Genomic DNA, 27359 nt, shown 5'->3' with positions numbered 1-27359 from the left:
CGTCCGAGGCGGGGACTCCGCCTCCTTGGGCGCCGCCATTTTGTTTGGCTAGAGGGGAGAGAGCGGCGCTTTGGGGGGAGGGGTCTCCTAGGCGCCTCACCTGATCCAGCTGCCGAGTTGTTGGTTCTCTCGCGGGAGGCCTTCTCCCCGGCTCGGGGCGAGGAACCATGTACATAAAGCAGGTGAGGCCTGTGCGTCCCTCCCACCCTTCACGGGCCCGTGAGGACCGCTCCTTGAGGCGGAGGTGTCGCTTCTCCCCGCAGGGTGGGCGCGGGGCTGGACTGGGACTGGGTGGGAGGGGTGCGGCCCCGGCCTGCAAGCGCGGGGGCCGCGGAGAACTGGGGCGCCGCTTTGCAGCCCAGGCCTCCCCGCTGGGCGCTCGCCTGAGGGAGGCGGGTTCTCGGGGAGAGGGGTGGAGGGGTCGGCGGGGCGGGGCCCTCTGGAGGGAGCCGGGCCTTCCCGGGAGGGTGAGAAGCGGCCCTGTGCTGCGGGACCGGCTAGCCCCCCGTGGGCCTTTTGCGTGGGATGTGTGGAGAGAGGGTCTCCCCGGCTCCGGGGACGCCCCTGAGGCCCAAGCTGGGGTGTCTCCCGACTTAACCGGAGAAGTGAAAGGGCTCCTCGTTCCTGCTGAATGTGTAGCGCCGCCTCATTCCGTTGTTACTTCTGTCAGAATGGCCTTCCCGCGCTGGAGTCCACCCCACAGATGAGCCCCTTCACACTCTTTACAAGAAGTGTCTCTGCTGGAGGTGTTGGACTCCAGGCAGCCCTGTCCCGGAACGGCGGCTCTTTTTGGCCCGTGTGTGACTGACAGGGGCTCCCAGGAAAGCTGGGCCGGTCTGCATACTTGATAGACTTTTAGACGGCCCTCTGGTTAGCGTTCCAACGAACCGTATACAGGGTGCTTGGTTTTGAGAGTTCCCTAACAGGTTACTAATTATAACTTTTAAAAAAGCAACAGTGGCAATGGTTACTGATAAACGGGCTGTTTAGAAGTTTTTTTAAATCACTTTCCAAAATGAGTTTTTCTTCTAGGACATGGAAGCTTTTCTGTCTTGCGTTAAATGAGAAACCAGAACGGGAAGGAGTGCAGAAGGAAAATGTTAGCTTAGAAGTTATTTCTTTTGGGGTGTGTTCTGAAAAAAATCTCTCTTTTATTTATTAGGTTATTATCCAGGGTTTTCGAAGTTATAGAGATCAAACAATTGTAGATCCCTTCAGTTCAAAACATAATGTTATTGGTAAGTGTTCATGGTTTACTAGATCAGATTTATGTCTCTACAGCCGTTTAAATCCTGCTGTGTTTAGGCTTAAGGAGACAGGAATTGTCTCTGAATATTACATAAATATATGTGTATTTTTTTCTATATGAAATTACTTTTCTGTTTTTTATCTGCACTGATGAAATTGCTTCCTTTATACGGTTAAAATACTTGAATAAGACAATCATAAATTACTCATTTTTATTTGGTAGCCTCGTATGTGTATGTTTTGACAGATTTAAGTTTATAGTGAATGACACTAAATTTAGCGTTTCAGCTCTTCTTGGTATGTCATTTTCTAGTTAAAGTGGACACTATTGCCTTATTTCAAAGGTGACCATTCTTTTTTCACAAATTAGATTGTTCTCAAATTTTTTTTATTTCCTATTATAATGTCTAAGGACAGACTACACAGGTTGGTGGAAAGAGCATAAACTTTGAATTGTAACAGAATGGGGTTCAAATCCCAATTCTGCCATGTATTCTTCAAACTTGACTTCCTGAGCTGCTTAGTTTTCTCATTTGCAAAGTGGAAATAATGATATACATCTCATGGGGCTGTTGGGAAGATTAAATGAGAAGGCAGTTGTGTGAGGACAAGGGGCTAATGGTGATCGCCTTTCAATATAATAGTTAATCTATAGGTTCTTCAGATGATAAGGTTCCATTTTGCTCATACAGACAGCAAAAGTGTTTTCTGACACTGCTGAGTTTTTAAAGGATAGGTGAAATGAGTGCTTCTAGACACCAGAAAAGCAAAGATTGCTATTGACATAGATTTCTGCTACAGTGTCCTCACAGAGTTTATTGGCATGCTAGTCGGCTTGGTCTACCATAACAAAATATCATAGACTAGGTGGCTCAAACGACAGGGATTTATTTTTTCACTGCTCTGTAGGCCTCCCTCTCCATCATGCTCACAGGACCTTCTTTGTTAGAGCCTCTCCCTCACCCTCTTACAAGAGCACTGATCCCACCATAAAGGCCCCACACTCCTAACCTCACATTAATTACCTTCCAAAGACCCCCTTCTCCAAAAAGCTTCACATAGGGGGGTTAGGGCTTCAGCATATGAATTGGGTGGGGAGGGGACACAATTCAGTCCATAGCATGGGTGAGGTGAGATAGAGAAATCAGCAAAGAGTGAACAATGAATACTGATGTTCCCAGAGAAACTTGGAGAATCATACTTTATTTTGAAATAAATGAATATATAATACAATTTAAAAATTGAGGGCAAGGAAAACACCTGCCCTTGGTACATCAATTGCAACTTTGTAGTTGGGAATAAAGAAAACATACTTTTCCCTCTGCCTTGCCTACTGGAGAATCATTAATTGAATTGGTGTGCCATAAGTGTAACTTGATTGTACTAGAGTTTTACTTACATTTTGATTATAAGTGCCTTCTGATTTTCGTCAATAAAAAAATCTTTAGAAACGGAGAAAAATGAATAATCACTAGATTTATATTATTTCCTTAACTTACAAATTAAAAGTGGGTAAATATCTTAATATGTCAATTGTATACAGTTGTCCCTGGGTATCCTGAATGCTTGTATAAAACTTGTTATAAAATCTTAGTGTTTTTGCATATAACCTAAGCATATCTCTAGATTACTTATAATACAATGTAAATGCTATGTAAATAGTTGTAAATACAATATACCTGCTGTGTAAATAGTTGCCAGCTTGTGGCAAATTCCAGTTTTGCTTTTTGGAACTTTCTGGAAAGTTCCCCTACCGCCCCCACCTGGAATATTTTCAATCCGCAGTTGGTTAAATCCCCAGGTGTGAAGCACAGGGATTTGGGATTTGGAGGACTGACTGTAATTTTATAAATGAACTGTAAAATGATGGCCATTATTACTTAGAATGATTAAATTATATCTTTAGGGCCTATCAAGTATTTTTGTTTTAGCTATTATCAGACAGCTGTTTTACTACTTTGGTTGCAACATTAAGATTGTTAATAGTCACAGTTAGAAAGGACATTATCTAAATGTTCTTTCGTTTTAACTGAAAAAACATAATATGACTTTGTTTAACATATTTTAAAAATAGGTCCCTTAATCATATAAGAAAGACCAAAAATAGTATACAGTGAGATTGTTCCTAAAAATGTCTTTTGAAAGCTTACCACTTTGATTGTTTAATGATTTTGACCCTTAAAAAAACACAAGATTTGAAGGCAGATACCTCATGTGCTGATACTTGAATGTTTGATGTTTAAGTGCAAGAACCATAAACCTTTCTAAGTTTACCTTTTTCCTGGCCTTCTAACAAAAGAAATATACTTGAAGTTATAGAACATAAAGAGCATAAAAGCTAAAAGGAAAAAATTTAAACTGTAATCCTCCCCAGAGCTAGCTTGTGGTTTCCTGGAAAACGGAGCCCGAGGCCTGCTTAGCTGCTAAGGCTTTAATGGGAGGGAGCAGTCTGAGGGCAAGGGGTTGTGGGGGGTAGTGGTCATAGCTTTATAAAGAAGATACACCTGGTTTGCCGTCACATTGGATAACTTACAGACAGACTTTGTAAACCCACCACACCTTGGAAAGCTCAGGTGGGAGAGGTATGGAGAAGGTTTTATGTGCTGGCTTCTGTCTCTCTTTGGTCAAAGTTTACCACATAGGGCATTGATTCCCCCCTCCCCCACACACACACTGTGCTTTTGGATTGTGTTACTCTGGGGACTAACCCCCCTGGAGTGGTTGGGGAACTGCAACCTCCTTTGGGTTTTCACAGATCTGAATGCACCCCCAGGGTAGGCAGAAACAACCTGAGGTGTTGGGAGACTAGCCTTTCTATTGACAGACAGCCAAGGCCTGGGTTAGGGCAGGTGAATCTGGGGACACACATAAACTGGGTCTATCTCAATACCCCTTCAGTTTTTGTGTACATATATATAAGTACGCCTTTTTAAATAAAAATTGGTTTGTAGTAATCTTTTGGTAATTATTTTTTTCTCCTTCAGAATAAACTGAAATATCTTTCCCTATCATTAAGTATTCAACATCCTTAAAATTGCTATGTAGCATTCCACTGTGTGGGTAGGAGTAATTCTTAGGGAAATTATAAATTTTTCAGTTATTTATGAATGGATTATGGTTTGAACTATTTCTGTAATTTTTTAATGATAAATTACCTTTTAAAACTTTTATTTAGTGATAATTTCAAATTTACAGAAAAGTTGCATAAATAAAAACAGTACAGAGACACTACTTGTGTATCCTTTACCCAAATCTACTGTTTTGGGTTTTTTTTTAATTAATGTATTTATTTTTGGCTGCATTGGGTCTTCGTTGCTGCGCATGGGCTTTTTCTCTAGTTGCTGTGAGCGGGGGCTACTCTTCGTTGTGGTGCGCTGGCTTCTCACTGCAGTGGCTTCTCTTGTTGTGGGGCACGGGCTCTAGGCGCGCGGGCTTCAGTACTTGTGGTGCACAAGCTTAGTTGCTCCGTGGCATGTGGGATCTTCCCAGACCAGGGCTCGAACCCATGTCTCCTGCATTGGAAGGCAAATTCTTAACCACTGCACCACCAGGGAAGTCCCCCAAATCTACTGTTAACATTTCCCCACTTGCTTTATCATTTGCACTCGCTCTCACACTTATTTTTCCTTAGAGTAAGTTATGTACATCATGGTTCTTTACCTGTGACTTCAATGTGTACTTTCTAAGAATAGGGATATTACTTATATAATCACAGTGTAACTATCAATGTCAGTAAATTTAACATCAATACAATAATGTTATTTTATTTTCTAGCTATGTTGGCTGACCCAGAAATTTTCTTTGTAGCATTTTTCCCCCTCTAGTACAGGATTTAATTTAGGATCAGGCGTTGCATTTAGTTGTCATGCCTCTTTAGTCTCGTTTAATCTGGATAATTTCCACAGCCTTCCTTTGTCTTTTACAATGTTATTTTTGAAAAATATTACATAAATGATGTGTCCTTTTCAGGGTATTCCACCTGGAGGCACATGATATCCATCTACTTCTTATTGATGATGATAATTTTGATCACTGAGTAGAGATTCTGTCCAATTTTTCCACTGTATAGTTAGTGTTTTCTCCCTTGCAACTAATATGGAGATGGGGAGAGACTTTTGGACTATGCACATATTGTGCTCCTTATCAAAATTCCCCCTTAGATTTAGCATTCATTGATAATTCTTGCCTTTATTCTGATGGTTGCAGAATGATGATGTTCCATTTCCAGCACTCCTTTCACATTTACCACTTGGTATTCTACTGTAATCAAACATCTTCACTCCTTAGCTATATATTTATCTTTTTATTATCAGTATGGACTCATGGATTATTCCCGCCCACCGCTGCCCCAGCACTAATTTATAATTCATCTAATTATTTTGGTGCTCAAATTGTCCTAGATTTAGCTAATAGAAGCCCCCTTCAGGCTGGCCTCTGTGTCTGTTATATGCCTTTTTTTTTTTTTTAAAGCATTTCATTACTTTCTGATTTCTTTAGAATTTATCTTGGATTAAAGGTGATGACTTTGGGGCTAATTTGTTCAGGATATTGGTCAAGATTGTGAGAGAGAGTGGCATAGTTATTCATGACTCTTAACAATGAAAATTTTGTTAAACAAAAGAAGTTCAAATGAATCATTAAATCTAAAATATTTGATATCCTTTTATGTATAGAATTGCTTATTTCTGAACTCAGGTAGTAAAAAAAAGTGCCTCATAGTTGTCTATATTTTTGTGATTCTAAGAACTATACATGATGTATAGGGCTGCTCAGAAACTGTTTAACATGGAAATGGTTTGAAAATTTTAAATGATTGTTTAAGTATTTAAAATTTTTAGCATTATGTGAATCTTTAAATTGTTAAAAATATTTTATTATATACAATTAAATAGAATTACATGTCCATTGTAATGATTATAAATCATGAAAACCAGGTAGTATATTTAGTTATTCCTGTTAATTTTAAAGTATTGGGAAAAAGCAAAAAAATAAACAATGAAATAAATTCCTTTAAGAAAAAAATTATCTGAAGACTATGCAAAAATTGCACTCATCTGGTAATTAAAGCTGTTTTGTTTATTGATTTGTTCACTGTTCTGTTGTACTTAATTTCAGTTTTTAAGATGTTATGTTAGAAAATTGGATTTTATATTTTTTGAATACTTTCTGTAAAGTTTTATTGTTTTTTATACAAAATAACATGGACTTTTTGATTTTGTAGTGGGCAGAAATGGATCTGGAAAAAGTAACTTTTTTTATGGTAGGTATTGTTTTCTGAATTCTAAACATAGTAAGACCTAGGTATCTTATGGTAGTTTATCTGAGGTTATGTCTGCATGAAACACAAGAAATACTTCTTCAAATGAGCTTGCAATTTAATGTAGAGGGTTTAGAGTGTAAGAATCTGAGCTCTAGTGATTAGCCATGTGAGACTGGGCAAAACAGTTAACTTCTCAAAGTACTCTTTCAGTTTAAAAACAGAGATATTTGCCCTGCCTACCTTAGATGGGTTGTGAGAATCAAATGAGATAATATGTATGGAAGTGCTTTCTAAACTTCAGTGCTGTATATAAATGTTGTAAATGCAGAGAGAGAGAGAGATTCAAAGAATGTAAGTGCAGTAGAATAGTTAATATTGTTATGGAAAATGGCTTATCTGTTTCATCTAAATCAATTATTTTAATAAAAGATGGAGGGGTGTAAAAAACTAGACTCAACAAAGACAGTTGTTGTCAGAAGATAGTAAGTAGAACTTTAAAAACTATCTCTAAATATAAAATGCGTTTAAGCATAGTAATGCCTCTGTTAAATTCTTTGGGGAGAAAAAATATTTTAACAGATTTGGACTGTACAAGGAGTAGATTGAAAAAATTTTGAACCTCTTAGTAGTGCTTGAGGAAAAGGAGAGTGTAGTAATAGCAAAGGTTCTATCCCTTGTTTACCTATAAAGCTAAAGGGTACTCTTTACCCCATCAGTGGTTGTAATTTGGGGATGGTGAGAAGAGTAGGATTGGAGTGGAAGTATTAATATTTCCTGATCTCCAGGGGAGATGAGGGCAGTTTGAACCTGTCCCCTCCAAGGTGATTATAAAAGAAAACCAATCCCCACCTCCACCCCCAGCATACACATTCATATATACATACTCCCTCTTTTAGAGTGTCAAAGCTCTCTTGGGTGGACTGGGAATAGAACAGTTGAATAAAGAGTTCCATTTCTAGGAGAGGGTGGTCCAGTTAGGCATCCTATGGAAGCAGGAATGGCTCCTTACAGAAGACAAAGGGTAAGTAAGTACTGCAGTAGAAAGTGGAAATCTGAAACATTTCCTACTTAGTGCTATTTATTTTGAAAAAGTATGCAATTAAGGATATTATAGGAATATATCCTATTTTGTTAAATATTTTAATTTATATTATTTATATCTACTGGATAAAAGCAACTATAGCTTGAAACCTAACCATGTATACTTTGATCAAGAGGTACACCTTAGTTCTAGTCTGTTCGTGTATTTCAGTGTTTTTATTTTCTTACCTTAAATATTTCAGTGAAAACTTAATGTTTTTCTAATATCATCATTTCCTAGCTGATTAGTCTGAAGTACAGGCAAATTTTCTGCATTCCTTTTGTCTATATAAAACAGGTAATCTACTTTATCTGCATTGTTCATTACCTGATATACTGTATTCTGTGAAGGTATGGGAAATTATAACTAAGGCATAAATCCTTTTTTAGATCCTCCTAATAGTTGTTTTTGTATTTCTAGCAATTCAGTTTGTTCTCAGTGATGAGTTTAGCCATCTTCGTCCGGAACAGAGATTGGCTTTGTTACATGTGAGTGAGACTGCTTTATGGATATTAAATACTTCTAAAAATACATTGTCAATTCTGGTAAACAAAATTATTTTTTCAAGTTTCAGATCCTTTGTGAACATGACACAGTGTGTCTCTTATGTATGTTGTTCTGCTGTGAAATTTAGCTTACTATATTAATGCAGGATAAAGGCTTAAATTTTATGTAATGGTAAGAAAATTGTGCGAGTTCCCTATGGATGGATATGCCTTCCATATAAATATAAATTCTTTATTAGGAGTATGGCCTGGTAACGGTCTGGAAGCAGGTTTGCTGAGAAAGAAGAAAGTTAGGTTGGGGATTAGAAACTTTGAGACTCAGAATCAGAAGTTAATTGTGGGGACTTCCCTGGTGGTCCAGTGGTTAAGACTCTGTACTCCCAGTGAAGGGGGCCCAGGTTTGATCCCTGCTCAGGGAACTGAGATCCCACATACTGCAGCTAAGCCTGCGTGCTGCAGCAACTGAGCCCGCGCACTCTAGAGCCCATGCGCCACAACCAAGACCCAGTGTAGCCTACATAAATAGTAAATAAATAAATAAGTTAATTGGGAGCATAGAAAAGCAACCATTACAAACTAAACAACATAAAGTTACTTTTAGCCATATTTATACTTAAATGGTAACATCATTTGGTAACAACGGTAACATCCAATATGAAAGACAGTATATAGTAATGAAAATTGTTAGAATTTTTCTTTAGATAATTATGAATAATAAACTAATTTTAGGATAAGAAAGTATAAAAGGCTATGATAAAATGATGTAACTATTTATTTACTTACGTACTTATGTACTTACTTACACTGGGTCTTTGTTGCGGCATGCAGGATCTTCATTGCAGCACGCGGGATCTAGTTCCCTGACCATGTATCGAACCTGGGCCCCCTGCACTGGGAGCGCAGAGCCTTAGCTACTGGACCACCAGGGAAGTCCCTGTCTTGTTTAAATATGGCTTATAATTAATTTTAAGACCAGAAAGCGAGATTCTTCAATATATCTCCACAGTATCTCTCAGACTTAAAGTTCTTTTTCTGACCATTATATTTTTCTCTGCCTCACTCTTTTTTTTTTTTTTGGCTGCGCCATGTGGCTTGCAGAATCTTAGTTCCCCAACCAAGGATTGAACTAGGGCCATGCAGTGAAAGCACCAAGTGCTAACCACTGGACTGCCAGGAAATTCCCTCCCCCACCTCTTACATTTGAATTTTTAGTCCAGTAATCAGGATTGATTCCCTATAGAAAAATCTCTCTTTAGGTTTCTCAGATTAGCATTAAAAGAATAATTTCTTTAGGTATCATTCTTCATTGTATTGAACTACTACATAATAGCAGTTTTCACAGTCTAGAAATTATCTGGGCTTGGTATGTAAGTAGTTGGGTCACAAATCGGTCTGAATGTGACCCATATGTTAAATGCATATGTTTTCATAGCAGATTTAAAACTATATAGAATATCTCAAATGTTTAAAAAGACAGTTTTTATCATGTGACTTGTTAGGGCTCCTTTCTAGCATTAAGGTGAATCTATAAGAGAGAAGCCTCAAAGTGTTTTATATTTTAGCAAATAGGTAAAATAGGGTGGCTATGGGGTCTTATGCTCTAATGAGGTGATATGCAGAACAAGACCTATGTAAATCTAACTTTGACGTCTCTTGCATAGTTCTCATTTTTAAAATTCAGAATCAGAAGCTGTTTGGTTGAGTTTTATTATCCTAATCCAGTGTTTGCTGCTTTGGCAAGAGGGCTGTATTATTAGTCTGATAGAAATTTTTCTCCATTGAATCAGGCTTGTTACCATGCACTAAACTTTAAATGTATTTAAAGAATATGAAAATCCCACTTATGCAACATATTAATTTTTCTCATGTTTTAGGAGGGTACAGGACCTCGTGTTATTTCTGCTTTTGTGGAGATTATTTTTGACAATTCAGACAACCGGTTGCCAGTGAGTAACTGCTTTTTCTTTTCAGTAGTAACATTGAGAATTTTATTGATGCAACTGACTTTTTTCATGCTTTGAAACACTTATTTATAGTTGTACTTAGACTTTTATAATTTAGTTCATACTAAAATAACTACAGCTTACATACTAATTTTGTCTTAAAGTTGTAATGAATATTCTGGTAAACAAATGGGAATGTGCAAGCCATTGTGAAAAAATGTCTTTGTCATAGTATTGAGTATTCGTGGCATATCTTTAGTGAGATGATTGAAATTTCAAAATAATTGCTATGGTGAGGGACTCTGAAATGACCTTATTAACTATAAAGTTTCCACTTTTACTATTAGATTTAACTTTGGGCTTTTCCTTTTTTTCTTAGATCGACAAAGAGGAAGTCTCACTTCGAAGAGTTATTGGTGCCAAAAAGGATCAGTATTTCTTAGACAAGAAAATGGTCACGTAAGCATTTTTCTTTACGTTTGTAATTTCTATACAAAAGACTAAAAGTATTCTTTTACTTGCCTCATATATGGTACTTTTGCCTCATGTTCAACAAATCACAATTTAGAGCATAAACATAAGAATCAGAAGATTCTCTGAGGCTGATAGAACAGAAGGGTTAAATAACTGTTCTGTACTCCTTCATGCACCTTAACTCAGGAGTTAGTGTACTCTTTTTGCTTATAGTTGGATTGTTATGTATTTGAAATTTTTTTTTAATTGTTTATCAACAGGAAAAATGATGTGATGAATCTCCTTGAAAGTGCTGGTTTTTCTCGAAGCAATCCTTATTATATTGTTAAACAAGGAAAGGTAAGAAATAGTTATCTTTTTAAGTGGAATTTGTTTTTTGAGTATATTCATTGAATGATGAGTTTGATTTCATTCTAGTGGTTAAGTTGGAGTGAAAATAGACCTTATTGTCTTCTGTTTTCATTGATTTATTTTGCACTGAAGTTTGTATTACCTTTTCTGTGGCCATAAATTTATGTACAAAATAGATCCATTGCATAGTGGGATAAAAGTATTTCAGTAGAATTATTTAAGTGGATCTTATTTTCGTGGTGATCTGTATCATTTACCAAGGTGCACTGTACTGGAAGACATTTTTGGTTTGTAGAAGTTACAATCATATTTAAGAATGTTGTAGAAACTTTATAAAAATCACATTTGAAAAAAGTTACTCTCTGAAATTAATACTCTCTCTGTTAGTATATCACAGAGTTAAAATGCTAGAATGCTTAAATTACCAGAAATCTACCGTAGTGCTACATATTATTTTCCCTTAATACAATTTATATTCTTTATAGTTTTTAGGAGTTATATACTTTATCTGATTGTTCTACTGTTTCCTCGTATGTTTTAACTATATATATCTAAAATAATTTCTTTTTCTTAGAACATATCTGCAGTGTCCTAATAGCTTTCTGTTGTGCTATATTGAACTAGGGGAAAATCCTTTTAAAATGTCCACTTCTTATTTCATGTTGGAGGCTTTTTTAGGTATGTGTTGGAAAGTTAGCATTCAGAAGAAGTGATTAGAAAGAATATGGAGTTTCACTTTAAGAGCAAGAGTTTGAAAAGACTGTCTTTATAAGAGAAATTTCTTTAAAAGGAGGCTGGGGTCTTCCCTGGCGGTCCAATGGTTAAGACTTCACCTTCCAACTCAGGAGGTGCAGGTTCAGTCCCTGGTTGGGGAGCTAAGATCCCACATGCCTTGGGGCCAAAAAGCAAAACAGAAAACAGAAGCAATATTGTAACAAATTCAATAAAGACTTTAAAAATTGTCCACATCAAAAAAAATTTTTAAAAATAAAATAAAAGGAGGCTGATTTGAAAGCCGTTATCTGAGTCTTCCCTGCACACATGCAACATAGTAGGTCCCTTTACATCATTTCAATTTTTGCTCATATGTCATTTCATATAAGCGATCTATGTCTGCCTCTTTTACAAGAGCATTACTGTCACTCCAACTCTTTATGCTGTATTTTCTTATTTTGTTTTGTTTTTCCGCATAGCAATTATAATGTAATGGTATGCATACTTCCTGGTTTTTTTCCACTAGAAAGTAGGTTCCTCGAGGGCAAGACCTTTTCTGTTCATTGCTATTTTCCCAGTGTGAACTCATACTTAAAGCTTAGCATGTGAATAACTTTCAAGGAAGAGCTCTTAAAGAGCATTCTGTAGCTCTGTAAATAATTATTTTTCTAAAACTTTTAGATCAACCAGATGGCAACAGCACCAGATTCTCAGAGACTAAAACTATTAAGAGAAGTAGCTGGTACTAGAGTGTATGATGAACGAAAAGAAGAAAGCATCTCTTTAATGAAGGAAACAGGTAAAATAAATATGATTCTACATTATTCTTTTTGTTGTGAATTACTTTTTCATTGTGTTATGATACTTGAGAGGAGTTATCTATTCTCAGAAGTGTATTGTATGATAATTTGCTTATATACTGAATGGAGAAAAAATTAGTTTCAGGAAGTTTAAGGTTTGAGAGTTCCAATAATTTGTCTCTTTGAATAAAGAGTTGTTACTGTGAGATAATAGTGCTTTTCTAGGTCACCTACTTTGTGCCTCTAATGTCCTTTTTATTATTAGTGAGGATAATAATGTATGTATTCCTCAAAAAAAAATTGCTGGAATATCAGTTGGCATTAGGCTTTAAGTTGTTCAGGAGCAAGTAAATATGAAATTTTGAACTTCGGTCTTCCTTAGTACATTTATTATGGAAACCCTACTTTGCTTTTCAAGTGCTGTGCCCTCTCATGGCTTAGAGTCAGACAGTTTTGGGTTCAAAATCTTACTAATAATTACCTGATATTGTGACTTTAGACTTGACCTCCCTGGTCCATAACTTTCCCATCTTGTGAAATCCTTTTTTATAGTTTGTAGTGGTGAGTAGAGGAGCAAAGTATCACCATGATTGGAATATAGTTGGTATTCAATATATGGTAGTTATAGATAATGCTGTTGTAAGAATTGAGAATCAGTGACACCAGTGATGTTAAGTACGTTTTTTTTTTTAATGTCATGGGAAGGCACACTGGCTTTTAAAGGAAGTTTAAACAGAGGCCTTTACCACATGTAATATAAGAATCAGTGTCACCATGTGTTTATTCTCCGATGCTTTTCATAATAAAGCATTTTAATGGCAATTTTAGCATCTTGGATTTGGTTACCACATAATATCAAAGAAATAATGCTAACGTTCTTAAGATTAAGTTTAACTCATGGTATATTTGAGAATTGATGTTACATAAAAATTTTATTGAACTCCTTCACCCCTCTCCCATTTATTTTTAAGAGGGCAAACGGGAAAAAATCAATGAGTTGTTAAAATACATTGAAGAGAGATTACATACCTTAGAGGAAGAAAAGGAAGAACTAGCTCAGTATCAGAAGTGGGATAAGATGAGACGAGCCCTGGAATACACCATTTACAATCAGGAACTTAACGAGACTCGTGCTAAACTTGATGAGGTAAAATACTTTGCCACTTCAGTTTAATTTTATTTTTACGAATATATTAAACTCATTCTATATTTATACTTTTCAATGATTTTTAAACACAAACTTCAAAATTTTAAAACCTCTTAGTGAATTCATTACTCAGCAAATTTACACTATCAGTTTACTCCAAGGAAAATGCCTAGACCCACATAGTCCTTGCTGTAGTTGTATCTGAAACATAATTAGGTGGTGATGTCAGGCAGACCAGGATGAGAGGAAGCCACCTTTAAAGTTTCATGAATTTTTTTCCTGGCTTTTTAAGGTGTAATTTGTTATTAGTATTGCTGACATTTTGTACAAAAATTTGTTTTAGGTAATGCTGAAAACTACAGGCATTTTCTATTTAAAACCACTACAATTATTTTTGGAAACAAATTTTTAAGTGAATGTTTATTTTAACAGATATTTTAAAATTTTGCTAAAAATACTTAGCAGATATTAAAAAATTCAGCAGATATTTTAAAATTTAGCAGATATTTTACAATTTTAAATACTGAACAAATTCGAAATGAGTTAGAAATCATAGCTTGGTTTTTTTCCCAGCTTTCTGCTAAGCGAGAGACTAGTGGAGAAAAATCCAGACAATTAAGAGACGCCCAGCAGGATGCAAGAGATAAAATGGAGGTAAGGTTATAAACCAGGTTTAGTCACATTTTTGACCACAGTAAACTTTTTGTACCAGAATTATAGAATGGTAACTTCAAGTGGGCTGTCACCGAGATTGAGTATTGGAAAGACAGTAGTACTGAAAGTTTAAATGAAAGAAAAAGAAGAGACAAATCAGTGGTGTCCTGATTTTGCTGTTGTATTTCTAGTTGTCTAACTTGTTTCTATTTGATACTTTTTGAGTAGGATATTGAGCGCCAAGTTAGAGAACTGAAAACAAAAATTTCAGCTATGAAAGAAGAAAAGGAGCAGCTCAGTGCTGAAAGACAAGAACAAATTAAGCAGAGGACTAAGTTGGAGCTTAAAGCCAAGGATTTACAAGATGAATTGGCAGGCAATAGTGAACAGAGGGTGAGTTAAAGTGCTAAAAATGAAAGATACAAATGTTCAGGTGAGTGGGAACTGCAGAGGACAGTCCTTTCTGTGGCACGGGTGCTTGAATTTTTGTAAAAGATTTGGCACATTAAAATAATTTGCATTCAAGTTGCAACTGAGTACTATCTTTGTTACTTACACTTAAAAGTTAGTTTTGTGTTGCAGGATCAGTTTAAAAATCAGTTTTGTGTTGCGTGATCAGTCTCATGCATTTTTTTGATGAGAAAATATTTTATGCTAGACTTATAAATTAAACAACAGTTTTTAAATAGATTGCATTTTTACTTATCTTCATTTACAGAAACGCTTATTAAAAGAAAGGCAGAAGCTGCTTGAAAAAATAGAAGAAAAGCAGAAAGAACTGGCAGAAACAGAACCTAAATTCAACAGTGTAAAAGAAAAAGAAGAGCGAGGAATTGCTAGGTCTGGGATTTTTTTCACCAACAATTCTAATTTTCTACATTGTTCCTCTATAGAACCTTATTAAGTAGTTATGGGTTAAGAAGGTACAGTAAATAAGGGCAAAAGTTAAATGTCCATTTCAAAGTAATAGGCAGTGTCGGCCAAGCATTATTGTATGCTTATTGCCTATTCAAAAGCCCTAGGAGATCCACAGTATCACCACTGTAAATTTGACAAACTGGAGGCTCTGGGGGTGTTCAATAACTTGCCCAAGATAACATAGCTAAATGTTGGGCATTTAAAAACATGCATGATGATTGTTCTTTTTTTACCCAAATTGTATCCTGCTGTGTGTTCATTCTCCCACTTTATGTCGTTTTAACATCTAGACATTTTAATATCTATCCATAGATTGGACTTGCCAACGTTTGCTGATTTCACAATTTAGTACATTATTATGTTTTTATGCCACTTATGTTCATTTTAATGAATTGCCTGTTGATATCTTGTGTCCATTTTTTTCTGATTTTTTTTGTCGGCTTTTTAAAATAATTTATTTTATCCTACTTATTTTTGGCTATGTTGCGTCTTTGTTGCTCTGCGCGGGCTTTCTCTAGTTGTGGCGAGCGGGGGCTACTCTTCGTTGCAGTGCGCGGGCTTCTCATTGCGGTGGCTTCTCTCGTTGTGGAGCACGGGCTCTAGGCGCGCGGGCTCAGTAGTTGTGGCTCATGGGCTCTAGAGCACAGGCTCACTAGTTCTGGTGCATGGGCTTAGTTGCTCAGTGGCATGTGGGATCTTCCCATACCAGAGCTTGAACCCGTGTTCCCTGCATTGGCAGGCGGATTCTTAACCACTGTGCCACCAGGGAAGCCCCATTTTTCTGATTTTTCCTGCGTTTTATAGGGTTGTTTTATGTTATCTGAGCATTAATATTTGTTCTGTATGTTGTGTTTTCTCTTGCCTTTTAATCTTTATAGTGTCTTTTATTGTAAGGAGTTGAAAATGTTCAAATAGTTAAATATAGTTGGAGCTATTTTGAAAATTCCTGAGATATGGGGTACTAGATTTGTGTAGGTTTACTGATTAACCCAGACCTGGAATGACCTTAAATCCTTAGGGGATGGGCTGTTTTACCTGACTGTAACTGTGATTTTTGCAGTTAAATTAATGTTATATAGAACTAGTCCCAGGAGCTCCATTAGATAACAGTTGCTTTTTATACTTAATTCCTTCTTTTTTTTTTTTTTTTTTCTTTTTTTACCACACCATGCGGCTTGTGGGATCTTAATTCCCAGACCAGGTATCAAACCCAGGCCCTCAGCAGTGAGAGAGCAAAGTCCCAACCACTGGATTGCCAAGGAATTCCCTTTAATTCCTTCTTTTATGGAATTATAGAAATGGTTATTGTCTCTGTGTACTCTTGAGGTATCTATTGCAATTAAACTTGGTTATTTCCTGTTGTCCTTTTCAAACCATTCTCTTCTATCTTGTGTAGATTGGCCCAAGCTACGCAGGAAAGAACGGATCTTTATGCAAAGCAGGGTCGAGGAAGCCAGTTTACATCAAAAGAAGAAAGGGATAAGTGGATTAAAAAGGAACTCAAGTCTTTAGATCAGGCTATTAATGACAAGAAAAGACAGATTGCTGCTATACATAAGGATTTGGAGGACACTGAGGCAAATAAAGAGAAAAATCTGGAGCAGTATAATGTAAGAACTTTCATAGCTGCTTTGTGAAATCTTTCAGAAGAGTGTGAACATGTGCAGTTTCATCTATTTCTTTAAGTTTTATTTGTAAATGGTTTATCTTAAAATATACAAGACCAGATACTTAATTAGGCAAGACCAGCACAATGTAATATGATACATATGGTAGTTCTCTTTTTCGAAGAAGAGTTCTTACATGTCAGTGAGTGTCCGTATAGATTGAATGTATTTTAAAATATATTTTTATGACTTGGTAATATGTACCTGAACTCTACCCTTAACTAAAACATGACTTTATAGTAACTTAAAATTTTTCCATTTTTATATTCTAATGTAGTTTTCTGTCATAGTAATAACTTACTGCAGAATGTATATATATTTTGTTAAAGCATTGGTGATTTTATAACATTTTCTAAATGAATTAAACATTTACTATGCATGTTTAGTTAGCATTTTCTTAAAAAGTGAAGTAGAAGATAAAATCATTACTTTCAGAACAAGAAAGATCTTACATTATTTAAAATTAGAAAGGGAGAAAAATTCTTTAAGTGATATGTGTGGATATATATAGATGATTGGAAGTGATGAGAAGGGAGTGTGTAGCACAGGTGTAGGGTGAGGAGAATATATATATACATGCCCAGAAGGAACCTTCTTACCCCATGAGATCTGTACCAGTTGGTATGGTTGGTTTATCAAAAAAAGCCACTAAAAGCATAAAATCTTAAATGTGTATACCTATGTATATTTTATGTATAATATTTATATGTATTTTTACACATATATAAATGTACATATTTATAAGTATTTAATTTTAAATAGATAAATATATGCGTATGTACCAATCTTTATTTTTTAGACTTTTTTTTTAAGAGTAGCTTTGGGTTCACAGCAAAATTGAGAGGAAGGTATAGAGATTTCTCATATGCCCCCTGCCCCCACACATGTATAGCCTCCTTATCAACCTCCTCCAGCAGAGTGTGTACCAGTCTTTTGATGTAGAGCCCAAGGTATTTCTTATGAATATGAGTAGTGATTGGAGTTCCTAGGGGACTTTCATGTTATGGACCACACATGTAAATACAGTTCTCCTTGAAGTTGGATGAGAACAGAATTCGGGTTTCAGTGTAAGATCATATATCGCATTTAGTTGTCATGTTTCTGTTATCTCCTTTAATCTGGATCAGTTCCTCAGTCTTTTTGACTTTGCGACTTGACATTTTGAATTACTGATATAAAGTGCACAGTATCTATTAACTTATGTATTATATATTAAATAATTATTTTCCCTAGTCTTTTAGAGTTGATTTGCCCATTTAATCCAATTTTTAGTGACTCACCTTTGAGTTTGTCCAAAACTAAATCAATTTTTTTAAAGAAACAACTCTTCCTTGTACTCATATCATCAGTTTATCTAATATTTAATGTAATCAGTTACCCCAAAACAAAAACATAGTAGGAAGCAAACAGAACTGACTCTGTAACCATAAACAACTCAACTGGTAGGAAAAGTGACCAGGAGTAATAGACAGCCTACTGGCCTTGAGGGTCCAGCGTACTTTGGGCTTTGTTCAGGATATTTTACGGAGGGGATGGAAAACACAGGTTGATTGAGGTAGTCAATTATTTGCAAATTTGTTAGTATAGTTTCAGCTGCGATAGCTACAGTTCTGTCTTGAAATAAAGAAAAGGCATTTTGTCTTGAGTTCATGGAAATATCGACCTCAACAGATGCCCTTTTGAAAAAGTTTAGTGATAAACCAAGATTTTCCAGTGAGAGGTTTTATTCATTCTTTCTCAAGCTTGAAGTTATTTTTCAGTATTTCAGCCACACTTACGTGTATCAAAATGACCACTTGTGAGGGTGAACTCTGTGCTTTATAATGGGTAGAGATGATTTTACAGTGCTAATTAATTGTACAAAACAGCCTTTTTGCTTCTTAGTCTGTTCCTACATCTCTTATGTTCTAGTGTATGTTTAGAGGGGGAAGTATGAAAAGTATGCACTGCAGTGTTTTGAGAATTTATTAATGTATTTTTTCTTTTAAAATTCTAGGGTGTGTATTATAGAAGTAGTAAGGACATTAATGAACAAATTAATTGTTTTGATATATGTGTATGCCTGTTAAACCATCACCACAATTAATATAACAAGCCTGTTCATCACCCCAAAATGTTTCCCATACCCCTTGGTAATTCCTCCCTCCCTCCTTTCCTGTCCTCCCCTTCCATCCCCTGGTAACAACTGATCTGCTTTCTGTCACTATGGATTTGTTTGTATGGAATTGGATTTTAAATTTGAATTATTTTTATTTCCATAGAAACTGGATCAGGATCTTAATGAAGTCAAAGCTCGAGTTGAAGAACTGGACAGAAAATACTATGAAGTAAAAAATAAGAAAGATGAATTACAAAGTGAAAGAAAGTTAGTATAGCCTAAAATATGTCTTAATATTTTTGAGTAATGTAATTACTGGCTGTTAAACAGTCTTTAAGTTATAAATTAACTATTGAAGTTTAATTTCAGTATTTATTCAAATTTGTATACTATTAGAATATTAATATTTTTAGAATTAAAGACAGTCTAATTTTTATTGATTAGTTACTTGTGGAGAGAGGAGAATGCAGAACAGCAAGCACTTGCTGCTAAAAGAGAAGATCTTGAAAAGAAACAGCAACTTCTTAGAGCTGCAACAGGAAAGGTGGGCAGGTTCTTTCATTACCTCAGTTTGCATTGTCAGTTATTATTGCGCAAGAATTTATTAGCTTTCAAGAGTAGAGGGCAAATTACTTGTCTTATAAATACGAAAGAATGGGTATCATTTAAGCACCCATGCTATTAAAGATAGCACTTTTGATTTTTAGATGGCGAGTCCATTTTTAATGTTGATGTCATAGAACAGAATCCATGATATAAAGTATTGCACGTAGTTGGCATATTTCAAGGGAGTGACCTGTTTTTGGAGAGAGTGTTTAATCTCTGGTGTATTTTTTATTTTTTTATTTTTTTAAATTTTTATTGGAGTATAGTTGATTTACAATGTTGTGTTAGTTTCAGGTGTACAGCACAGTGAGTCAGTTATATATATACATATATCCAGTCTTTTTTTAGATTCTTTTCACCTATAGGCCATTACAGAGTATTGAGTAGAGTTCCCTGTGCTATACAGTATGTCCTTATTAGTTACCTATTTTATATATAATAGTGTGTATATGTCAATCCCATTCTTCCAATTTGGTATATTTTTTAATGTTTAGAGTAATGGGTTCATTTCTTACCAGCAGGAGTGCCATTGGCACTATTTTAATATTTTTCACTTCTAAACAGGCCATTTTAAATGGAATAGATAGTATAAACAAAGTACTAGACCACTTTCGTCGAAAGGGAATAAACCAGCATGTTCAAAATGGCTATCATGGTATTGTGATGAATAACTTTGAATGTGAGCCTGCTTTTTACACATGCGTGGAAGTCACTGCTGGAAATAGGTGAGATGTTTTTGCTTGATATTTTGAGTTTTTAAAGGAAAGAGGGAATAAGAGTAACCTAAGAAACAACTTTTTGTAGTTTTAATACAATATGTCTCCCATTGTCGTCTATCCTCAGTTACTTAATTTTCTAATTAAAGATGTAGATGCTAAGTGTTTGTTCCTAATTGTAGAAGCTAGAAATTTCCCTTTTTTGGACTTCCTCTCCCTCCGTTGAAATTTTCTAAGTAGCCCTCCCCATACAAATTGGATTGCATAGAAAAAAAGTGAATTGTTTGCTTAAATGTTTATAGCACTTCAGATGTATCTGTTCTCTTTACATGTAGGTTGTTTTATCACATTGTTGATTCAGATGAAGTCAGCACGAAGATTTTGATGGAGTTTAATAAAATGAACCTACCTGGAGAGGTTACTTTTCTGCCTCTTAACAAATTAGATGTAAGGGATACTGCCTATCCTGAAACCAATGTGAGTTGATGTGTGTTAAGGTCTATCTTCCTTTCAATACGTTTTTTCTTGTGTTTAGCACATCCTAGTGCACAGGCACTGTACATTGGGAGTCACGTGGTCTGTGAGATAAACATTCCTGTCTTACCGAAGAGCATAGTGCTGGATGAGGAAAGGAAGAGAGACAGAGGTCACAGCCAAGACATAAAACAAACCATTGCAAAATGTGCAAAGTGTTAAAATATTGGGTTGGCCAAAAAGTTCATTTGGGTTTTTCCTTAAGATGTTACGGAAGAACCCCAACGAACTTTTTGGCCAAACCATACATAAGCACAGGATACTTTGAGAGTGTATCTCAGGGAGACAAAATTAAGATGAAGTAGCTGGAGAAGAATTCCCTGAGGAACTATCATTTAAAGTAAATATTTTAAAGTTTTCTGAATGTACTTTTTTTAAATGGCTTATAAATTAGAGTAAAAATACCTAGCAAGATGACAGGCTCTGAAAGCATACTGTTGCTTTTGTTATTAGCTGGTATATTTTTAAACAGATTAAAAATGTTCCCTAGACATCATTCTTGAAAAAAATGTAATTGCTTTGAGGTGTTTGGCTTCAGAATATTGATGGTAGTAGCAACTATTTCACTGTTTTTTAAGGTTAAAGCTAAAACCCTATGAGAATGATCTACAATTTAAGAGGAACAGTGAGAATCTTATAAGCCATTTTAGTGGTTAGCTTTTTCTTCTTTTAAATCTATGAATTATCTGTGAAGTTTTGGGGAGGAGAAATTGAGTCATAAATGTGATGTGTGAATGAAGCAAGACACAAAAGAATGCATGTAAGTATGGTTCCCTTTACACTACCTGAACAAAATAAGCTTAGATGATATAACTAGAAGTGCAAGGAAGTAGTGACCACAAAAGTTATATTGGGTTGGCCAAGAAGTTCGTTCGGGTTTTTCCTAACAGGTTATGGAAAAACCCGAATGAACTTTTAATAGTGTCATCCCCAGCAGGTAACCATTGAAGGTAACCACTATGATTAGGAAAGGGTTACACTCATGGCTTCTGGGTGTCAGTAGTGTTTTGTTTCATGTCCTGCATGGTGGTTATATTGGTGTTTGCTTCATAATTATTAATTTAAGCTTAACATATTATTGCATTTTTCTGTATGTAGGATGTATTTCTTTTTCTTTTTTTTTGCGGTATGCGGGCCTCTCACTGCTGTGGCCTCTCCCGTTGTGGAGCATAGGCTCCGGACGCGCAGGCTCAGCGGCCATGGCTCACGGGCCTAGCCGCTCCGCGGCATGTGGGATCTTCCCAGACCAGGGCATGAACCCGTGTCCCCTGCATCGGCAGGCGGACTCTCAACCACTGCGCCACCAGGGAAGCCCGTATTTCTTAATTTAAAAATTCTAAAAATTCTGTTGCCAGTCGAGAGAAAAAAGGGAAAATAAATTCTATCTGAAAAATTTTTTTTCTGAATATCTAACTTAGGTTATATATCTGTAGATAGAGATAAAATAAAATGAAAATATTTTGAGGAAATACTGCTAGTTTACATTTGGCCCTTCTATGTGACAGAGGCTATCCTAAGTGTTTCACATATATAACTTGCCTAGACTTAACAACTTTGTCAGGAAGGTACTGTTGTAATTGCAGTTTTATAGATGAAGTGACTGATACATAGAGAAGTTAAGCAACTTGTCCAGAGCACACATCTGAACAGCAGAACTGGGATTTGAGCTTGAGCAGTCTGGCTCCAGAGCCACTAAGCTCTTTATCACTGTGCTCTAGTACTGAAAACCTGGATGATTTACATGAGCACAATTTCCAGTATATTTCAGTAGAATGATTTTTCTAACTTTTTCAGTATAAAAACCAACAGTTTTGAAATACAAAGGTATTTTGTTTGTATTTCAGGAAGATGTAATTCATGATTCTGCTAACACATTTTAATTAACTGTGTTTTGATCTCTTTGCTTGCTTGTAAAATATTCATTTTTAGGATGCTATTCCTATGATAAGTAAATTGAGGTACAATCCCAGATTTGACAAAGCTTTCAAACATGTGTTTGGAAAAACACTTATTTGTCGTAGTATGGAAGTTTCAACCCAGTTGGCCCGTGCTTTCACTATGGACTGCATTACCCTGGAAGGTTTGTAATAATAATTCTTAGCTTTGAACAAATAAATTCCATTTTAGTTTTAAGAGTGTTTGAAAATTCATGTCCAGTTATTTCTCATTTTTAAAATAGTTGGTTTATTCAAGTCAGAATGTAAAAAGGGTCAACCTCTTTATATTTAGTTGATGTCTCTTAAGTATAATCATTTGATGTATAGTAGAGTTTCTTAACCTTTTTTGCACCATGGACTTCCTTTGGTTCTTTGGTGAAGCCTCCGGACCTGTTCTCAAAATGTTATATTTTATTCATTTATTTTTGGCCTCATTTGGGTCTTCGTTGCTACGCACTGGCTTTCTGTAGTTGCTGTGAGCGGGGGCTACTCTGCCTTGCAGTGCACGTGCTTCTCATTGCGGTGGCTTCTCGTGTTGTGGAGCACGGGCTCTAGGCCCACAGGCTTCAGTAGTTGTGGCTCGCGGGCTTAGTTGCTCCGTGGCATGTGGGATCTTCCTGGACCAGGGCTCAAAGCCGTGTCCCCTGCATTGGCAGGCAGATTCTTAACAACTGCACCTCAAGGGAGTCCTCAAATTTTCTTAGTTGTCCAAAAATATTTTTCTATCCAGGATCCAATCAAGGATGCATTCAATGCCTTTTCTTTAGATTCTTTCAGTTTCAGTATAGGACAGGTCTCCCGTTTTCCTCCCACCCCAAGAAATTCCCTTTCTCAAAGAAAGTCTTGTGTTCTGGATTATCTTACTGCTTTCTCTTCATTAGGTTTAGGTTAAGCATTCTTGGCATGAGTGATGTGTACTTCTTATTGCACTACACAATGTGTCCCACTGTTACTGATGCCAGGTTTGACCACTAACAAATCTTGGTTGTAAAGATGCCTTATCCCCTTTGTAATTAATAAGTGATATGTGGGATTATCCTTTAAGAATACATGAATATCAGGTTCCCCCAAACTTCTTCACCAGTGGTTTAGCATGCTTTGGTGACCCTTGCTTGACTCAAGTTAATACATTGGGGGTTTCTAAATGGTGGTTCTAAAATTCTGTGATTGCTTCTATATTTATTAGCTGTCACTCTTCTGTAAAGAGCCCCATCCTTTTTTCTTTTTTATGTACTGCTATGATTCATGGACTTCTTTTTTTAATTCAGTGTATTATCACATTGCCATCATCATTTTTGATTTTCAGATTTTCCCAGTTGTGGCTAGTGGGAATTTCAAGCTAGGTTCTGTGTCCTGTTGACATGTTCCTATTAGTCTTTAACACTTCTTTCCTTTCTGGCGGATGTTCAGGCTCACCTAGAAGGTATATTTTTTTAAATGCAAATGTTAATATTGTAAAGCAAATTTTTTTCCAGAGTGACTTAAACTCTTAACTTTTACATTCTTATTAAATAGGTAAAGCCTTTAGATTAGTCATTTGATTATTAATCAATTTATTATTGAATAAAGAAGTTGTTATACAGAATTACTAATTTTCTTATGTTTTGTTTATAGGTGACCAAGTTAGTCATCGGGGTGCTTTAACTGGAGGCTACTATGATACAAGGAAGTCTAGACTTGAATTACAAAAAGATGTTAGAAAAGCAGAAGAAGAACTAGGTGAGCTTGAAGCAAAGCTCAATGAAAATCTGCGCAGAAATATTGAAAATATCTTTTTGTCTTGTGTTGCTGTAGAGAAATAACTGTTTTGGTTGGGAATATAGAATCTTTTGCATGTTAGATGTATTTTCTCATATGCCGTGGGGAAAAGTATCCCATGTGTTTGACTTTTATTTAAGCACAGGAGCTTATGTAGTAAGTCTTTAAATTCTGAAGACAGGGAAAACTAAAAACTATTTTAACATCCTTTGCTTAGTTGTTAAATAGCTAGTAGCAATAAATCTACTTCTGAGAGAAAAGAACCTGAGGAATACAAAAATTTAAGGTTATGGAGGTAACTGAGGAGTATTTGTCAGACAGTTTTATAGGAGGAAAACCAGGATAGTATTTCAGTGGAAGAAGGGTGGACAGTATCAGGAATGCCACATACTACATAGAAGTTAAATATATAAAGGTTGAAAAATGTCCATTAGAGGTTATTATCTTGAGGCTCAGATTTAGTATTAGTGGAGGAAATGGCCATCAAAATGCAAGTCTTAGTAACCATAGTTCTCTTAGTTCTTTCAAATGAAAATGGTGTTCTGTGAAGAGTGACTAGTTCGATTCACAACTGTGAGACACTTGTGCACGTGCATCTTCTTAAAACAACCATGGTATAAGGTAGAAGTGCTTTATGTGTACTTTGCATATGTCACACAATATTAAGTACAGGTACACAAGCAGCAAAAATAATTATTTTTACTGCTTCATTAGGATATTCTTTATTGGAACTGGCATTTTTTAAAATGTGAGTTTATAGCTTTTCTGTCATCAGTTGCAAGCAAAAGCACAAAGAAAAAGGTAAACAAACATCTTAGTTTTAACTTTGCAGGGGTCTGCATAGCATACTTTTGAGAACTGCCCAAATTTGGCAAGATGTGAGCACGAAGCATGGGGAAATACTAATAAAGAGGTTTACAGTAGGCACCAACTACTTTCCTGTATTTGATAATCCAGCTAGATGGAGTTATTCTACATCGGGCAAGGCCTCCTCTTCATATCTGACTCCCTTATATAGTGCTGTAAGCATAATAGATTATATAGTAAATATTTGTTGAATGAAAAAATATATATGTATTATATTTCATTTAGCTTCCTTTAGGGCTTCCCAGGATTGTATTTATTATTTATTTTTTTGTATAGCAATTAGTAAAACAGTATGTGTGTTATTTTGAGAGAGAAGTGGGGTGAAATGTTTTAAGCTTCTTTTATGACTGAACACAGTGTAGTATTTAATTCAGCGTTGTTATGGTCCATAAATTTGTGGAAATAGCTTTATTTACGGGTAAAGAAAAGGAAGGGGGATACACAATGTTTTGTTAACAGGCACCAAAGAGAATTTTCCTTAGCCTTGTATATGGATTAATAATGAAATTGATCAGCTGATGAACCAAATGCAGCAGATAGAGACTCAGCAAAGGAAATTTAAAGCATCTCGAGATAGCATATTATCAGAAATGAAGATGTTAAAAGAGAAGAGGCAGCAGTCAGAGAAAACCTTTATGCCCAAGGTTCGTTAAGTATGCTTTTTTTAATAGATTTGTTTTAATTATAAAGATTTGGGGTGGACCATATATTATATAAGTTATATAACATATACATTCTGTTCCATTTTCGTTTAGGCCCATACTTTTGAGAATCTACATGTATCTTTATCACACTTTTACCCATGAGTACCCAGAGTCTCCTTTTGTAGGCCTCATTCAGACTTTCCAACTTCATTAAACAAATAGGCATTTTGAGCTGCGGCATAATAGCACTGCCTGATAGTAGTCAGCCAGTATCCATTTTTGTCTATAAAATACTATTTATGGATTTATTTGATTGCATTCTGTCCAGATTGTGCTAAAATGAGTAGAAAAACTATTACTGCTATTACAAATGATAATACACATTGGTGTCATAAACATGAAGCAGTTTTGACAAAAAACTATTAATTTTGTACATCAATAGTACTAAAACAACAAAGTTTAGAATATGTATATATATATATATACACACCCACAATTATACCACCCTAACATTCTAGCAACTTCTTTTTATAGTTTGACCATGGAATATGATGTGTTACACACATCCTGCAAATACTGCATCATAAATATTTTTCTTGTTGCTACATAGTTCTAATTATCAAATATAATGGATATCTAATATTTAATTGAGTTAATATGATTACTTAGCTCACTTTAATATCAAATTTAGATAGTTGCCAATTTTTCACTATTATAAGTGATACACTGACTAGTACGTTTATTAATAAATGGATAATCTGTCATATAGCAACGTAGCTTACAAAGTTTGGAGGCAAGTTTGCATGCTATGGAGTCCACCAGAGAATCGCTGAAAGCAGAACTTGGAACTGATTTGCTTTCTCAACTTAGTCTGGAAGATCAGAAGAGAGTAGATGCACTGAATGATGAAATTCGTCAACTTCAGCAGGCAAGTAGAGTTGACAGGAAAAAAATTTTTTGTTGACAATTGGCTGTTGTGAAAAGTGTCTTTCTGGCTAATAAAGGAATGTGAAAGAGATTATTGCGAAAATATAAGACTTATTAGACTTCTAATATCCATTAAAGTAAATGAGGTTTTAATAAGTTTTTCCAAACTATATGTTAGGATTGTGTAAGAAATCTTTCTTTTCTTTCATCTTACTTAATGCCCATTTGTCATTGGTAAGATGGAGCTTGTCAGCTTTGCTGTATTTATTGACCTGACCACCTTTACATATTTAATAATATTGTCTTGATTAAACATTTTAACATTTGATTTTTAAATACAGAGAGATGTAAGCAATTAATACTAAGTTCAAAAAACGAAAAGCAGGAAAAGAAAAATATTTTTGGTAGCATGCCTTATAAAAAGAACCAGGCACAGAAACAGCATTCTGAATAGTTAAGAGGGAAAAATGAAGAAAATATAGGGCTTTTTTTTTTTTTTTTAAATATAG

At 35.6% G+C, this 27359-nt stretch overlaps 1 protein-coding gene across 1 annotated transcript in view; it reads left to right on the top strand.

Annotated features, from left to right (window-relative positions):
* Positions 1 to 69: 69 nt before the first annotated feature.
* The window catches only part of SMC3 (structural maintenance of chromosomes 3), a 32414-nt gene continuing 5124 nt past the window's right edge, over positions 70 to 27359 (top strand). The window contains exons 1-21 of the mRNA XM_082854384.1: positions 70 to 182; positions 1163 to 1238; positions 6470 to 6508; positions 8010 to 8077; positions 9970 to 10041; positions 10418 to 10497; positions 10773 to 10851; positions 12259 to 12376; positions 13349 to 13524; positions 14098 to 14178; positions 14407 to 14571; positions 14897 to 15018; positions 16493 to 16706; positions 19025 to 19128; positions 19306 to 19405; positions 20032 to 20192; positions 20519 to 20660; positions 22647 to 22797; positions 24269 to 24421; positions 25772 to 25923; positions 26693 to 26851. Coding sequence (XP_082710510.1) covers positions 168 to 182; positions 1163 to 1238; positions 6470 to 6508; positions 8010 to 8077; positions 9970 to 10041; positions 10418 to 10497; positions 10773 to 10851; positions 12259 to 12376; positions 13349 to 13524; positions 14098 to 14178; positions 14407 to 14571; positions 14897 to 15018; positions 16493 to 16706; positions 19025 to 19128; positions 19306 to 19405; positions 20032 to 20192; positions 20519 to 20660; positions 22647 to 22797; positions 24269 to 24421; positions 25772 to 25923; positions 26693 to 26851 — 2427 coding nt within the window. The 5' untranslated portion in view covers positions 70 to 167. The remainder of the gene's footprint in view (positions 183 to 1162; positions 1239 to 6469; positions 6509 to 8009; positions 8078 to 9969; positions 10042 to 10417; positions 10498 to 10772; positions 10852 to 12258; positions 12377 to 13348; positions 13525 to 14097; positions 14179 to 14406; positions 14572 to 14896; positions 15019 to 16492; positions 16707 to 19024; positions 19129 to 19305; positions 19406 to 20031; positions 20193 to 20518; positions 20661 to 22646; positions 22798 to 24268; positions 24422 to 25771; positions 25924 to 26692; positions 26852 to 27359) is intronic.

Source organism: Leucopleurus acutus (assembly GCF_964270905.1).
Source record: "Leucopleurus acutus genome assembly, chromosome: 14".
NCBI classification, from domain to species: Eukaryota; Metazoa; Chordata; class Mammalia; order Artiodactyla; family Delphinidae; genus Leucopleurus; species Leucopleurus acutus.
The sequence above is the reverse complement of the archived record's forward strand: the minus strand, read 5'-3'. Positions and strand labels throughout refer to the sequence as shown.